The sequence below is a fragment of the Malurus melanocephalus genome, unplaced genomic scaffold, assembly GCF_030028575.1.
Source record: "Malurus melanocephalus ecotype Western Australia unplaced genomic scaffold, MMel_1.1 scaffold_87, whole genome shotgun sequence".
Classification (NCBI taxonomy): Eukaryota; Metazoa; Chordata; class Aves; order Passeriformes; family Maluridae; genus Malurus; species Malurus melanocephalus.
This window is the reverse complement of record NW_026623319.1, coordinates 1,379,972-1,393,634: the sequence shown is the minus strand read 5'-3', so window position 1 is coordinate 1,393,634 and position 13,663 is coordinate 1,379,972. Positions and strand designations below refer to the sequence as shown.

The 13,663-nt window shown below is 40.7% G+C and overlaps 1 protein-coding gene across 2 annotated transcripts in view; it reads left to right on the top strand.

The window, feature by feature from the left end:
- Positions 1-13,663, top strand: part of DCAF1 (DDB1 and CUL4 associated factor 1) — a 48,169-nt gene that overhangs the window by 286 nt on the left and 34,220 nt on the right. The window contains exons 1-6 of one of the 2 annotated variants that reach the window (XM_057368029.1): positions 4,591-4,691; positions 4,799-4,916; positions 9,511-9,587; positions 9,833-9,906; positions 10,861-10,974; positions 12,708-12,845. In XM_057368029.1, coding sequence (XP_057224012.1) covers positions 4,807-4,916; positions 9,511-9,587; positions 9,833-9,906; positions 10,861-10,974; positions 12,708-12,845 — 513 coding nt within the window. In that variant the 5' untranslated portion in view covers positions 4,591-4,691; positions 4,799-4,806. Of the gene's footprint in view, positions 1-4,590; positions 4,692-4,798; positions 4,917-9,510; positions 9,588-9,832; positions 9,907-10,860; positions 10,975-12,707; positions 12,846-13,663 lie in introns of those variants that run through there. The other variant, XM_057368028.1, reaches the window with a different exon arrangement.

Sequence of the window (13,663 nt, the reverse complement as noted above, 5' to 3'; positions counted from 1 at the left end):
GGGCCCGGCGGGCCCATCCCGGCCCGTCCTGCGCGCCCCCGGCCGTGCCGTCCCCCCCGGCGGGACCGGGCCTGCGCCGCCCCGCCCGCCCCGGGCCCCCGCGCCCSGCCCGCCCCCCTCCGCCGGGCTCTTCCTCCTGCGCCGGGCCCGCTCGGGCGGGAGGCTCTCTGCCTTTCCGCCCCTCCCCGCTCTGGCCTCTGCCGACCTTTAAACGTTGGGGCGGCCCGTGCGTCCCGCCGAGCCGGGCGCTACGGGACCCCGGGGGAGCTGTCACCGGCCGCCCCCGCCCCCGGGAGGTGCGGCCCGCGTGTTTCCCCTTCCAGCCGCGCCAAGAGGAATTGATGTTGAAACGGAGCGGGGTTTTGTTTTTTTTTTTCCCTTGTTTTGTAGACAGCAGTAGTTTGTTCCTGTTTTGGGGGCTTGTCCTGCCAAATCAGAATGTAGTTCCAAGTTTGTTTTGTAAAAGGAGAAGTTCCAGGAAATTGAATAACTTTGTGGTTTTCCCTGTCCTTAAAATGTCTTAATTTAAAAAAGAACAAAGGGAGTTTTTAAACAAATACTTAAAAGCAACATTAGGTATCCGTTCAGTAGTAACAGCTAATTTGGAGCTCTATTGAACAAACGAGGACCTCCCTCAGTGTAGGACACCAAACCACACTTTTGTGCTTGTGCTCCAGAGATTGTGAGGTTTTTGTTACTTCATGGTATATTATTTCCATAAGTGAACTTCAGTGTTGACAGTTTGTGATACATCAGCTTTTACTTCCACGTGGTTATTTCAGGCTCAACAGGTTTAGGCAAATAGCTCTGAGGTATCTCATCTCTTTAAAGGGTATTTGTAATGAGAGGGAGAATTCTATTTTTTTTAGAGTAAGGCATTCTTTGTGTTAAAATATAAATGTGAAAGAATCTACAGATGTTCTGCTCAGCTTTCCTGGGCTTTTAACTAGATTCCAGCTCATTAGTGGTGTTACATTATTACATTACTCTTCTTCTCTACATTGCGTCCTCAGCCATATTTAGAGTCATGTTTGGAAGCAATGTAAAACTTGATTTTTTTGAGCTGCCTCAAAGTGCAGTTATTAGTGCATGTGGAATTACAATTCCTCTTGTAATTTTTGTCCATTAATTTAATGTGCACATTAATTTAAATGTACAGCCTTTCTACAAACTTGATTAAAATTGGGGTTTTTGGGAGGTTTTTTTTTGCTTGAGGTATAATTTTTGGTTTTACTATGTGGCTCTTCCATTTAAATTGCTAAGTTAGGGGTTTTGTGTTCATTTCCAAGATAATCAGACTGTTGGTTTTCAGATTTCACAGGTATATTTATATTCACTAGAAGGTTTTATGCTTTAGAATGTTTATCTGTGGGAAGTCAGTGTGTTCAGAAGCTCCTAATCCTTTTCCTGAGCACAGCATCAAAGAGGGAATGACCTGTAGTGGTGTTGTAGTTGGAGTGTGGCTCCAGTGGGTCGATGGACAGGAGGGTGGAGCTGAACTGCTCCAAGTGTTCCAGGCACTGAATCAAAGTTTGTGCTTAGAGGTCACTGGAATTTTATTTCCTCTCTGTTCAGAGGTGTCTCACTAAGGTGACTCAAGCCCTAGACTGTCTGAGGTTTCAAAAACATGCAAGTACCTTGAGGAATCTGTATCTCAATACTTCCTTGGGTTTTGCTTTTCTGTCCATTTTTTACATCTAAGCTCAGAAAAGTATAAAATGCTTGTAAACCCTTGGCTGTGTTACAGGAATACCAAGTAGTGTTTAATATTAAAGCAATACCATGTGCACCAGCCATGGTGTGCTAAAACAGGCACAGGGGTTTTCAGTGGCAGTGGCCATTATGGTAGTTAAGACTGCAAATATTTGTCTTTCAAAGTCAAATCCTTTGAGTAAGTGCTTTATGTTTTGTTAATATGATTTCTATTGATTCTAAATATATTTTGGCAGTAGTGCTGTTTGGGAAAAAAATCCTATTCCTAAGCTTATTAGATGTTCAAGCTGAAATCTGTAGTAGGCTGTGATTTTCAAAACTTATTAAGAGAAAAAGATTGCATCCCCCCTGCCCCCCTGAATTTAGTATGATTGATTCTGCTGGTTCTTGGGGACAAATCTGTTGGGTGGGATTTGTTCAGCATATTCTCCAAGGGAAATAGTGAAAATCAGAGCTATTGTCCCAAGTTTCCTTTCCATCAGACCAGATGTGTTGCTGACAGTTATAGGTTAAGTTCATATAATTTATGTTCTTGTCCTCTCTGCAGAGCTCCTCACTTTCATTGAAGGTGGAATTCTTGAAAAAAAGTGAGCACAGTAGAAATTTCTGTGGTGCCACCTAAAATTGTTGTCTTTATTTGAATAGATTGGGAGGGTATAAGCCTGTGGAAGAGATGAGATGCCCTGGCAAGACATTCATTGTCATTGGTGTGTCCTAATAGGAAAGGTGGCATTTTTATGTTATAATTTTATTTTTCAAAAAAAAAAAAAAAAAAGCTCTGTGTCAGCACCAGTTATTTAGACCAATAATGGGCTTTATTGAGGYAATGCTCCAGGTTTTAGGGATAGCTGGGATTTTTCTGTTTTCACTTGTTTTTGATATAGCACAGGGTGTCCCAGAGGGCTGTGTGAGCAGTTCCTGTGATCTTCCTGTGTGGAACTTTGTTGACCTGTTGCAGGTACTGCTGGACATTTCTTATGATTCAGCAGGAGCAGTTAAGGGTTGTTAGAGGAAGTAAATTGTTCTCCAGGTTCAGGAGAGCCTRCACAGGCCCTATACAAGCCCTGAGGTCATAGGGCCCTTTTTTCTTTGTCCCTGTGGTACAGAATGAAGGTGGGGGTGTCCACGGTGGTTGAATGTGAATTCTGTTRCAGCACTTTCATTCTGAGGCCCAGAGTGGATTTGTCTGAATGTTTTTCTGTGATATTTAAAAGCTCTGAAGTGCTGCTGGCAAGTGGTGTTGWGTTAATGAAAACGAAAATGGAGCTTTATGAGCTTGGAATAGTTTTTCTTTTCAAATGTGGTTTGGGGGGGAGTGTACAATCTCATTATGTTTTTGCCAGCATCTAGGTAATGTTTCTTCTGAAGCAATTTATGCATTTACATTGAATTTCCTGGTGTAGTTCTGCAGTGAATGAACAAATAATGAATGCTCTAGATAAAATCATAATTACTTGTGATTTAGAAAAYATATTTCATCATGCTAAGGTAGCTTTTTGTTAGTATATGTCCACTTCATATGCTATGTATCAAAATGGTGTTCTTGTAGTCACAGGTTTATCTTTTTAAAGTCTTGGGTATGACTTTTGTGCAGCTTCTTCCAGTTTAATCTTCAGCCAGTGATCTTAACTTCATGCTTCCCATTTAACTAACCAGTCACAGTACATTAAATTCAAATGCACCTATGAGACAAGAACTGTAGGATTGTTCATCCATTCCCTGAGTGAGGAAAGGTTTTAAAACACAGTTGGAGGTTTTAACACACAGTTAAAATTGTGGTGATATTTTTCAAAGAGAACTTGGGCTATAAATGCATATGTAATCTATGCTGTGGCTGCCTTTAGAGTCTGTCTTTTGACTAATTCCTGAACATGTATTTCAGGAGTTGATGAGTATGTCACTGTCTTAAWCCTTTCTGTGTTTAACACTGGGTTGAAAACTTTTTCTCTGGGTCAGTTATGACAAATGGGTATTTAATCTCATGGCAGATAGATATTGGTTATATTATGGCTAATGAAATGCTGAAAATCTTTGTGTGTTATTGGATGTGAAGGAATCTCTTTTGCTTTGTTTACTCTCCCCCACCTCCAGTATGAAGTCAATATATAAATTAGGTTTGGGTATTCCTTCCTCCAGAAGTTACAATTCTTCACGGCAATCACAATCTGTCAGGCTGGAAACTAAGGGTGCAGCAGTATTTTGAGACAGATTTTCTTCTAGTTTAGGCTGTTAATATTTCTAGTAGATTTTTATCAGATTGACAGAAGCTGACACCTGGAAATTTAAAGGCTTAAACAGAAYCTACAGTGATAGTTCTCTTCATTAAATGGTACTTCAACAAGTCAGTCAGTACTGTACGAGTTTCTCASTTTTGAGGATGGGAAGATAAATCTGTCAGCTGCTGTCATGCGAGTGAAGGCTGATAAATCTGAAGTAATTGCTCCAGTGCTCCCTCCTGTGATCATCCTTCTTTCCTACTGGAGCCACTGGCTGTTCTTGCAAACCCTGAACAAGTGGTGCCCGGCTGTTTCCCAGCACGGCTGTCCTGGAGCTGCTCCCACTGCCCGCAGTGCTGAGGCTGCTGCCTCTGCCCCTCGGCACCGTGGACCTGAGGRATTAGTTGGCACTTCCACAGCTGGCTGTAGGGTGTTAAATGGGAATAAGGACACTGATTACAATCTTGCTGCCCTGGCTCGGTTGGTTCTTGAGTAAATCACCACAAAGGGTAACTTAGGTCTGCTCAGGGAGTTGAGGTAGAGCTTTTGAAAGGCTGGGCAGTGAACACTGCTGTGGTGAGCTGTGCATTCCAACCAGCCTGGTCAGGGCTAGGGAGCACCAGTCAGGACTTGTGTTCAGAGGTGCACATGTTCTTAGTCTGCAGGCAAAGGACCAGAAAGAAACTTTCACCTTTGAAAGCACTGTTCTGTCACTTAATTTTCTCACTCCTTGTTGCTGAGTATTAGTTGCCTCTTTCAAATGTAATTTGTAATATTTGATTTGGATTATTTCAATGACTGTAGTGAAAGGGTGGAATTTCTTGCTCATTTTTATGCCCTTTTTGTTCTGATTGTTACCTCTGCCTTAGGTTAAGCCATGACTTCAGGATCTGGGCATGTGGACTCCAAGGCTGAGCTCACTRCTTTGCTTGAGCAATGGGAGAAAGAACACGGCAGTGGGCAAGACATGGTCCCTATTCTCACCAGGTAAGATCTAATAAGAATTTCCTAAAGCTGAGTATCTGAAGTTAGTTGACAGCAGCTTTTACTGTCTTGAGGTTTTCACATACCTGATAACCTATGATTAATTTTCTTGGTCTGGAAATTGAACTGTTAGTGTGGTATTTAAATATAGACTTACAGTAAGAAATTTATATTACAAAGACATCTTACACAAACTGTCTCTAAAAACCATGAATTTAATTCTCTGAAATAATAGAAGTCAGGAGCATCATTAAATGAAATAACTTTGATATCTTCACCTGAGTCTTGCAAAACCTCAAGATGGGAAGCAAGGTGTGAGGGATTTAGATTGCAGTGACATTGTTCAGATTAAATGAAAGGATGAGAGTACCATGAGTAGGAGGAACTATATTGAGAAGATATTGTTGAAGCTCACAGGGCATGTTTAAAGTGAAATTTAAAAACCTGATTGATTTCTTTTTTAAGCTTTGTGATGATTGACTGGCATTGTATTGTGAAAAAAATATATCCTGGACCAGTTAAGTTTTTGGAGTTGTGTAGGTAACACCATTAATGATAAGACAGTATCTAGTACCGGAGACAGATTTGAATTATCAATTGCATTTGTGGTTTCTCGAGCCAGACCTTGTTTGGATATACTGACATTACTCCTGCATTAAGAGGAAATTTGCAGAAATATCTCCCAATTCCTCCTCACAGCTCTGCTGGCAGATCYATGTCCTGCCTTGTGTGTGCAGGACTGAACTGCTCTGTAGTTCGGGAGCAATCCAGGTGTCTCTTCTGCCTTGTTGGGTCAGACAAGTCAGTGCATAGAGCTGGGGCTGGCACTGGGTGCAAGTTACAGGAATCTGGTGGAGCTTCTTTGCTCAGGTCTGGGCACAACTATTTTGCTGTTCTTACTGCATTTCAAAAGTAGCAGCACAGAAGAGGGAGATGAGCAACAGAGAGCCAACCCTAAACACTCGAAAATTAGTGGGTTTCTTGAAAATTGTGAGACAGGTTTTGGTGTGTCTTTGTGTGTTGTCTGAAGGAAATATGTGCAATTTAAGGCTTTTTCTTGTAGGCATAACCAGCAATTTACTGTATTCTAAGAAATTTAAAGACATTTGAATGAAATATGTATATTCTTGTGTTTATAGCAGTCTGGCACTTCTTGTTGCTGCTCAGCTGCTGGAGCTCCCTACATTATTTATGCCCAGACAAGCCTGATAACTCTGTTGATTCTCAGGGTTTCTGTGCAGCAGGCAGAGTGGTTATGAATGGTGAAAGCTTGGGTATTTTTGCTTTAGAGGAGATAGTACAGATTTATTTAAGGTAGGTAACAAGGGAATCTACTGGCTTTGGCAGAAATTGGATTTACAGTGCTTCAGGTATCAATGAAAGATGTGTGTCTGTTTGTAGGAGAAAGTTTTAAATGTTTAGATATTTAGAATTTGCTGGTAGAGATGCTCCCCAGGAATCCTCACCAACTGGAGTGTGCATTGGCCAATGTCCCAAGGCAGAGTAATGCCCTTTCGTATTGATTTAGTCTTAGGGCAGAGGGAGCTGTTGTCATACTTGTTGGTGAGTTACTTTTCTAATTCCTTCCACCTTGTGAGCTAAATGAAAAAATACTTCCCTGTGTGGATGGGGGTCTGTTAAATGTGATGCTGAGGCAGCACACTTGAGAGTACAGTAACAGGACAAGGACAGCAGCAGTGATGGCGCCAGTTACAGACCACAACTSAACTGTCACTTCCATAAAGCTGGTTTTCTGGATTTACAAACACTTGAGTATTAAAAAATGTGAACTGAAGAAATCGCTTGGAAAGCCTGTCARCAAACAAGAGATACTAAATATACATGGTTTTCAAAACCATTGTAAATTGAAATTGTCGTGCAAGAGCATTACTTCATAGACTGGATGCAAGTCATGTTCAACCAAGCAGGCAAATCAGGGGWCTCAGATCATTCACTGCATCCTAGGAACCTCTTTCATCAAGGGTATAGGTCAGCAGTTTAACATCATAACCTCATCTCCACAAAGCAGCCATATTGTGGTATGGGATCCTAGAGCATCTCAAGTTGTTGCAATCTGCTGTAAAGGCTCAAGTTGGTCATTAATACTAAGCGATGACACGGAGCAGGATTAGGATGGCTTTGTTATGCCATCTAGATCCCTGGGAGCCTTGCAAAGTTGACATACTTTTATTTATACCCCTGTCCCTTCCTTCCCCGCTCAGTTTGTGGCAAGTGAAAATGAGGATCTGACTAACTTTCCAAAGACAGTTGTAAGGAGAAAAAAAAAATTAGAAGTAAATGGCTCTGTGTAACTCCTACATCTTTTCTGCTAATTTCGAAGTGGCTGGAGAACCAGTATAATGCCAAGTGAATGAAGGAAATCTTGAAACCTGAATAAATGTTCTGTGGTTTTGTGAATTATGTTTTGTTTCAGCCCTGTGTACTAGGTGCCTGTGTTAGAAGGCAGGAGTGAGCTTTGGTAGTTATTTGACTCTCCTGTTGCTTCAATTGAGAATTGACAAAGCTGTTGATCTAGATAGATACATCCAAGTCAGTCACAAACCACCTTTGTATGTGTTAGTTAAAAGGAGGGTATTGTAAGCAAACTTGATTTTTCTTTTTTTTTTTCTTTTTGAAAATAAATTTTTAAAAGGCAGTGCTTTTTTTTTTTTTTAAATTTTATTTTGGTCAAACACTTGTGAATAATTGTCTCAAACACCTCCATAATTAGTGATTCATATTGGTCTTTCATTGAGCCTGTGATAATGTTGTCCCTGAAAGCACTGGGAGCTGGCTCGCTGTTTGGCTGCCTACCCAGACAGGATGCACTGGCCAGAGTGTTGTGCTCACTTTCCATGCTGCTTGTCTGTCCTTTCTGGCACGTCACCAAAATGCTAATTATCACCTCAAAAGACCTGACAAGGCGAGGGTGCTGCTTCCCAGCTCCCCATTTGTCTGGGTTTTCTGTCAGCAGACACCCCTCAAGCTATTAGTTCTCATAGAACAAAATGAGGAGCTGGCAGTGGAGTATTTAAGTAACTTGCTTTTGCCAGAATTTCTTGAGAGCTCAAGCTGTGCCACCTATTATTAACAAGGGACACAATTTGCATCCCTTCACAATCAGGCTTATAAAAGTAAATATTGGAACCCCACAGGATCAACAGTTTGTTGAAAGATAATTGTCAGACCAAAGGCAAACAGGAAAATTCTCTGCTCATTCCCAATGAGCTAATTTGCTGTTCCTAGAATCTGGCAGGCATCATCCTCTGTTTCATTGGCAAGTCAGTGTAGTTTACAGAGGCAGAACTAAGTACATTTTTGCCTCTAATCATGCCTGGGAATACTGGATATTTTCTGGAAAGTAGCAGGAATGGAGTAGAAGTCAGCAGTGTTCTGTAAGGGAAATCCCTTGTGAAAGACAAATGTTTTTCCAGGGATTACTGCAGCCTTCAAGCAGTTTTCCCTCCCCTGTGATAAACTCTGCCTAGATAACTTCTCAGAGGTATTCAGACTTTGTTTTAAAATGCTGCACATAGACTCTGCCTCCCACTCTGGACCTCAGTAGAGGGGAGGGAATCATGTTTTATACCAAGGAAATGAGAGATTTAATTTGGTCATGTTTTTTTCAATTGAATTAAATGCTCTTTATTTCACATCAAACTGCATGTATTTCTGCTATACCACTACATGGAGAAGGACAGTGAATGGTTATGGAATTATTTATTGCTTGACCATGAGATAATTTTCCTCTTCTTGATTTTGTTTAAATAAAAATAATAATTATCTTACTGCTCATTCTAAACAAATTAGAGCATAGGATTTCTTGTATCTGCTGAGGCTGCTTCTCAGTTTAAAGGAAGGCATAGCTTCAAAACAACTCAGTCTTGTTTTTCTGATACAGAGGAGCGTTTCATGTATTTTGAAGGTCTATGAACAGGGAGCTGGCTGAGTTTCTCCTTGTCTTATCCATGGTGGTAGTTGACACATGGTAAAAAGTTGATAACTGAATAGAGGTTACACAGCACTTAATAAAAGTATTTAATATTTATTAAATATAATATTTAATTATCCAACATGATTGAAATTTAATGTGCAAAATAACAAAAAATGGTGCAGACAGTTTGAACAGCTGCCCTGCACAGGGCAGGGAGGCTGCCCTGGACAGGCCTGGGAGACTGAACAGGGAGGAGGACTAAGTCACCGGTTCAGAACTTGCTCTGCTGCAAGAGAAAGACACTGTGGTGGTGAGAAGCCCTTTATTTACTCTAGTTCTCTACATGGTGTTGTAGAACACCACCAGGAGTCCAACAGGAGTAAATAAAAAGTGTTGACCCCTCAGAGTGTCATGCTTGTGCATCTCTGGGGTGTTGCTATGAGTTCAGGGCATTTTTTGAGCTAWAAATGAGATGAGCTAGTAGAGGCCAGTCTTTTCTCTCCCCCCTAYTGTGGACAGTCAAACTCCTCTGTGACACTGAACGTTGTTTGGGTGAAAGCTCAGGGGCTGGTTTGGAGTGCTCTGACAGATCTATGATGTGAGGAGCTGTGCTCCATAAGGCTGAGTGTGAATTCTGCTCACTTGGTGGTGTTCCTTCTGCAGAATGTCCGAGCTGATTGAGAAGGAGACTGAGGAGTACCGCAAAGGGGACCCGGACCCATTTGATGACCGACACCCAGGTAAGGAGTTCTGAGTGCTTTTGGCAGCCCCAGTTGTGTCCCACGGCTTGCCTGGTAGTCCATATTTAAAAGCAATCAGTTTTAGTGCTGACTGCTGATGGAGGTCTGACACTGCTTTTGCAATGGGAAGTTGTGCTCTGTAGTGCTGRCACTAGAGCATCCCTCAGTCGGTTTGAAGATAGCAGTTCAATATTAATGTTGGATCTTGAGGTAGGAAGATGACTGTTTTCATGTTTGTCCTACAGGTCGGGCAGACCCRGAGTGCATGCTTGGTCACTTACTGAGGATACTCTTCAAGAACGATGATTTCATGAATGCGGTAGGTTTAGCCTGAGAACTTTCTCTGTCAATTCCTGACATCACCTTATGGCTTTTATTTTCTCTGTACTGGCTGACCTGGTACTTGTTTAGTACTTGTTTTAGTGGTGTCAGAATTCTCTTTTCCCTAACAGTGGTTTAAAAAATGTGTTTAAGAGCAACTCATTTGCCACTGTTAAAGTGATTCAAGTAAAGATGAGTTTGTGAGCTGTTGGAATGTGTGTAGCAATGATTGAATTACTTGTTTTCAGGATTTATCAGTCTCTTTAAAGAAAATGTAGCTCTTCTATTRCAAGTCCAAAAGCATAATTTCTTTCTGTAATGGAAATGAATACCACTAATTCCAGTGCCTTGTTTCTGAAYACTTGGAGCTGCTGGGATGCCTGTTGGGACAGAAGAGCATGTCAGCTCTGGAAGACTCAGGCAGAGAATCAGGGGGCAAGAATCTGGCTTTCCACTTGCATTGCTGACCTCTAACATGACTTAATAGCTAGAATTTTGTTACTTGCATCCCTGCAAGTACCTGTATCAGTATATGTTGCTGTGAGGATTCTGACAGATTTCTTGCATGTCTCTGTCTATCTTAAGCTGCAAGTGATAAGCAAATACAGGTACAATTAAAAATGTGCAGTTTCTTGTATTAATTTTTTAATTATCTTCTCATGTTTGCACTGTTACTGTTACAGGTTTTCAAGACATTTGTCTTTACAAATAAGTTSAATATAGATATTTAGTCAGTGAACAGCAGATCAAAGGCTCTCTGCTTCTCTGAGAAGTAATTTCAGCTTCTGAGGCATTGAGGGACCTGGCTGAAGGCTGGTTGTGTTGAGATCCAGGGCTTTGACTGGCGTTCCTTACTTTATTATTTTGCTGCTGTGGGAGCTATAAGGCTTTCAATGCTCTGGGTTTGGTCAGAGTTGAATTTCWAACCAGTTCTGTTCCTGATCTTCTCCAGCTAGTGAATGCTTATGTGATGACAAGCAGAGAACCTCCACTGAACACTGCTGCCTGCAGACTKCTTCTGGACATCATGCCAGGACTGGAAACAGCTGTTGTCTTTCAGGAAAAGGTATCACCTTGGGTGCTAAAGCTTGGGTTTTAAGCTTGCTTTATTTTGTACTCCCCACAAGACTTCCCAAAGGAGAAACCAGTAAAAAGCCATATTGAAATCTTGTCTTTGGGAGCTGATCTGTTCAGTCTTACAAATAGTTTGGGGCTTTTCTGCTCTTGGCTTGTTCAATTAATCAAATCTTGGGTATTTCATGACTTTTTAAAGTGTGATGTGACTGATTCAAACAGAGGAGCTGGAACTTTTATTTATCTGTTGTTTGGGGAAATGTTATAATTTGAATTGTTGCTTTATAGGCTTGTGAATGGAACAGGCTATATAGAACATGGAGGATTTGCCCAGTAATCCCCAGCTCCAGCAGAGCARTAGCTTTACTAGAGCTAAGTGATAAGCAAGTCACACTTTAACTAYGCAGTCTAAAATCCACATGCTTTGTGAGGATTATCTGGAGCTGTGATGGACAGCTGAATCAGACTTCYGTATGTTGACAAATGGGTTGTTCTGAAGGAATGCACACAGAGTGGAAAGTGAGGAGAAAGTGAATTTCACTTAAGCCACAGTTTTCTCATCTGTAAGAATTAATGTTTTTTTGAAGTTTGGAAATGAGGTAATGCTTTTATATAAAAGTTCTGAATTAATTTCTCTACTATTGGAAATATGGATATGAACTCTAAAGCTTGATAAAAGAAAAGAATAATGTGCTCCCTTTGGGAAAGATTTAATTTAATTGGAGCTCTTTGTGATCTGTCCAAAAGCTGAGGCCGGAAGCCTTGATCAAAAAAACAATTTAAAACCAAAACAACAGTACCCCATTTGTGAAGAATATAGCTGTTTCCAGAGRCCAAAGCTCTCTGTAAACTGAAATTAAATTAAGTTTTGCACTTTAAGGACATTTTTCCTTTTGACTTGAGAATATTTAGCTCTGTTCTTTCTCTTAAGGGCTCCTGTACGTAGGAGACTTTGGGAAGAGGGTGCTGTTCTGGTCACAAAGAGGCCCTCTAGTGACCAAGGGATTTCACATCTCATCAGTTAGATTTTTTTTTTTATTTTATTACATAAGAGCATTGAAGTAATAATGCARTTGTCTTTAAACATAAACCAGGCAACTCTAAAAATCTGTAAGCTGARCATTTCCATTAAAATGTCTCTTCATTATTACTTTTCACTGCCCTTTTGTTGTATTGTACCTATAATTCAAATTAAGTGCTAGATTCCTATCATGATAATGATGTGTTGCTTTTGATGTTTCAAATCCAGTAATAAGTTAGAGGAAACAAAACAATCTTTCATTCTAAACTRTTGTCTTTTAAATTCCCTTTTAAATTTAGCCAGATTTCATTCTACTTGATACAAATTTGACACAGCTTCTTTGAAATCTGCTAAATTTTTGGAGATTTTTATTAGTGAAACTTACTGGAGCTTTGAGCTTTGAGTTTGTTTGGACTATTTCATACCTCTAGTGTTTTGCTGTTTCCTAGGAAGTACCCTGACTGGCCATTTTTTGCAGGTGCGCAAATCCAAGTATATGATGCCTGGGCATAGTTTAATGCAGCCTAAAGTTCTAGGTTTTTGATTCCAGGTATTTTTATTGATYACACGCTTGGTAGGAAATCCAGCCTGTTCATTACTAGAGAGAGAGAGAGAGTTCCTCTCAACAGGTGCTTTCACTGGGACTGAGAAGCTAAAGATGAAATGYAACTGCTGGAACTGTTTTCTTGTTTTTTCCTTTCTAGGAAGGCATAGTTGAAAATCTCTTCAAGTGGGCACGAGAGGCTGATCAGCCGCTCAGGACATATGCAACAGGGCTGTTGGGTGGAGCTATGGAAAACCAGGACATTGCTGCAAATTACAGGGATGAGAACTCACAACTGGTAATGATCTCKCAATCACTTTCCTTTTGTAGAGGACGGTTACCTTTCTTTTCATTTTTATTTATGGGAAGCTCACATTCATGAGTTAATATATGGGTCTTAAAGTGATTGTAGTCATATCTGTAAGAGTCAGGAGCTCGTGGTTTCCATCCATTCCTGACTGTGTGTCTGTTGAGTTTGGGACATGTGGCCTGGGACATTATTCTGTTAACAGCAGTCATATTAAAAATGCCAGTGGAAACCTAAGAAGTCAAATACTTCACTTTTTAATGAGACTCATATTCATACTTCCCTTAAGGAAGAGTTTTCAGAAGCTTTACATCTGTAGCTATTGCACGTTGTGATTTGCCCACCAGACAGAGGTGTTAAAGTGAAAGGTAAGTCATCATGGAGACTATGATGAAATTGTGATGACTTCTTTTCTAAATATTAAAAGTAAAAGCATGACCTTTGGTTTTGTGGAACTGCAATTTACCAGAGCTGCTGCTTGGAAAGGGAATGTTATCTTTATTCCAGGCTGGGCAGAGAWGATGGAAGGGTACTGCAAGCTCGTATATGGTTCTTTTAGCACCAGTGTAGCTCATCTGCTCCTAATGGCCTTCAAGCCATTCTTTCTCACATGGGAGACATGGTGCTGATGTTTTAGAATGAAAGTAGCTGTAGCAAAATGTATTTGAGTTCTCTCATTCACTTTTCAATTGTTATTTCTCTGGGCAAATGTACACCRCAGCATACTCAGCACTTTGTGCTGTGCAGTGGGTTATAGGATAATAACAAKAAATATGGCTGAGGTGAGTTGCATGATCTAAGCAAGGTGT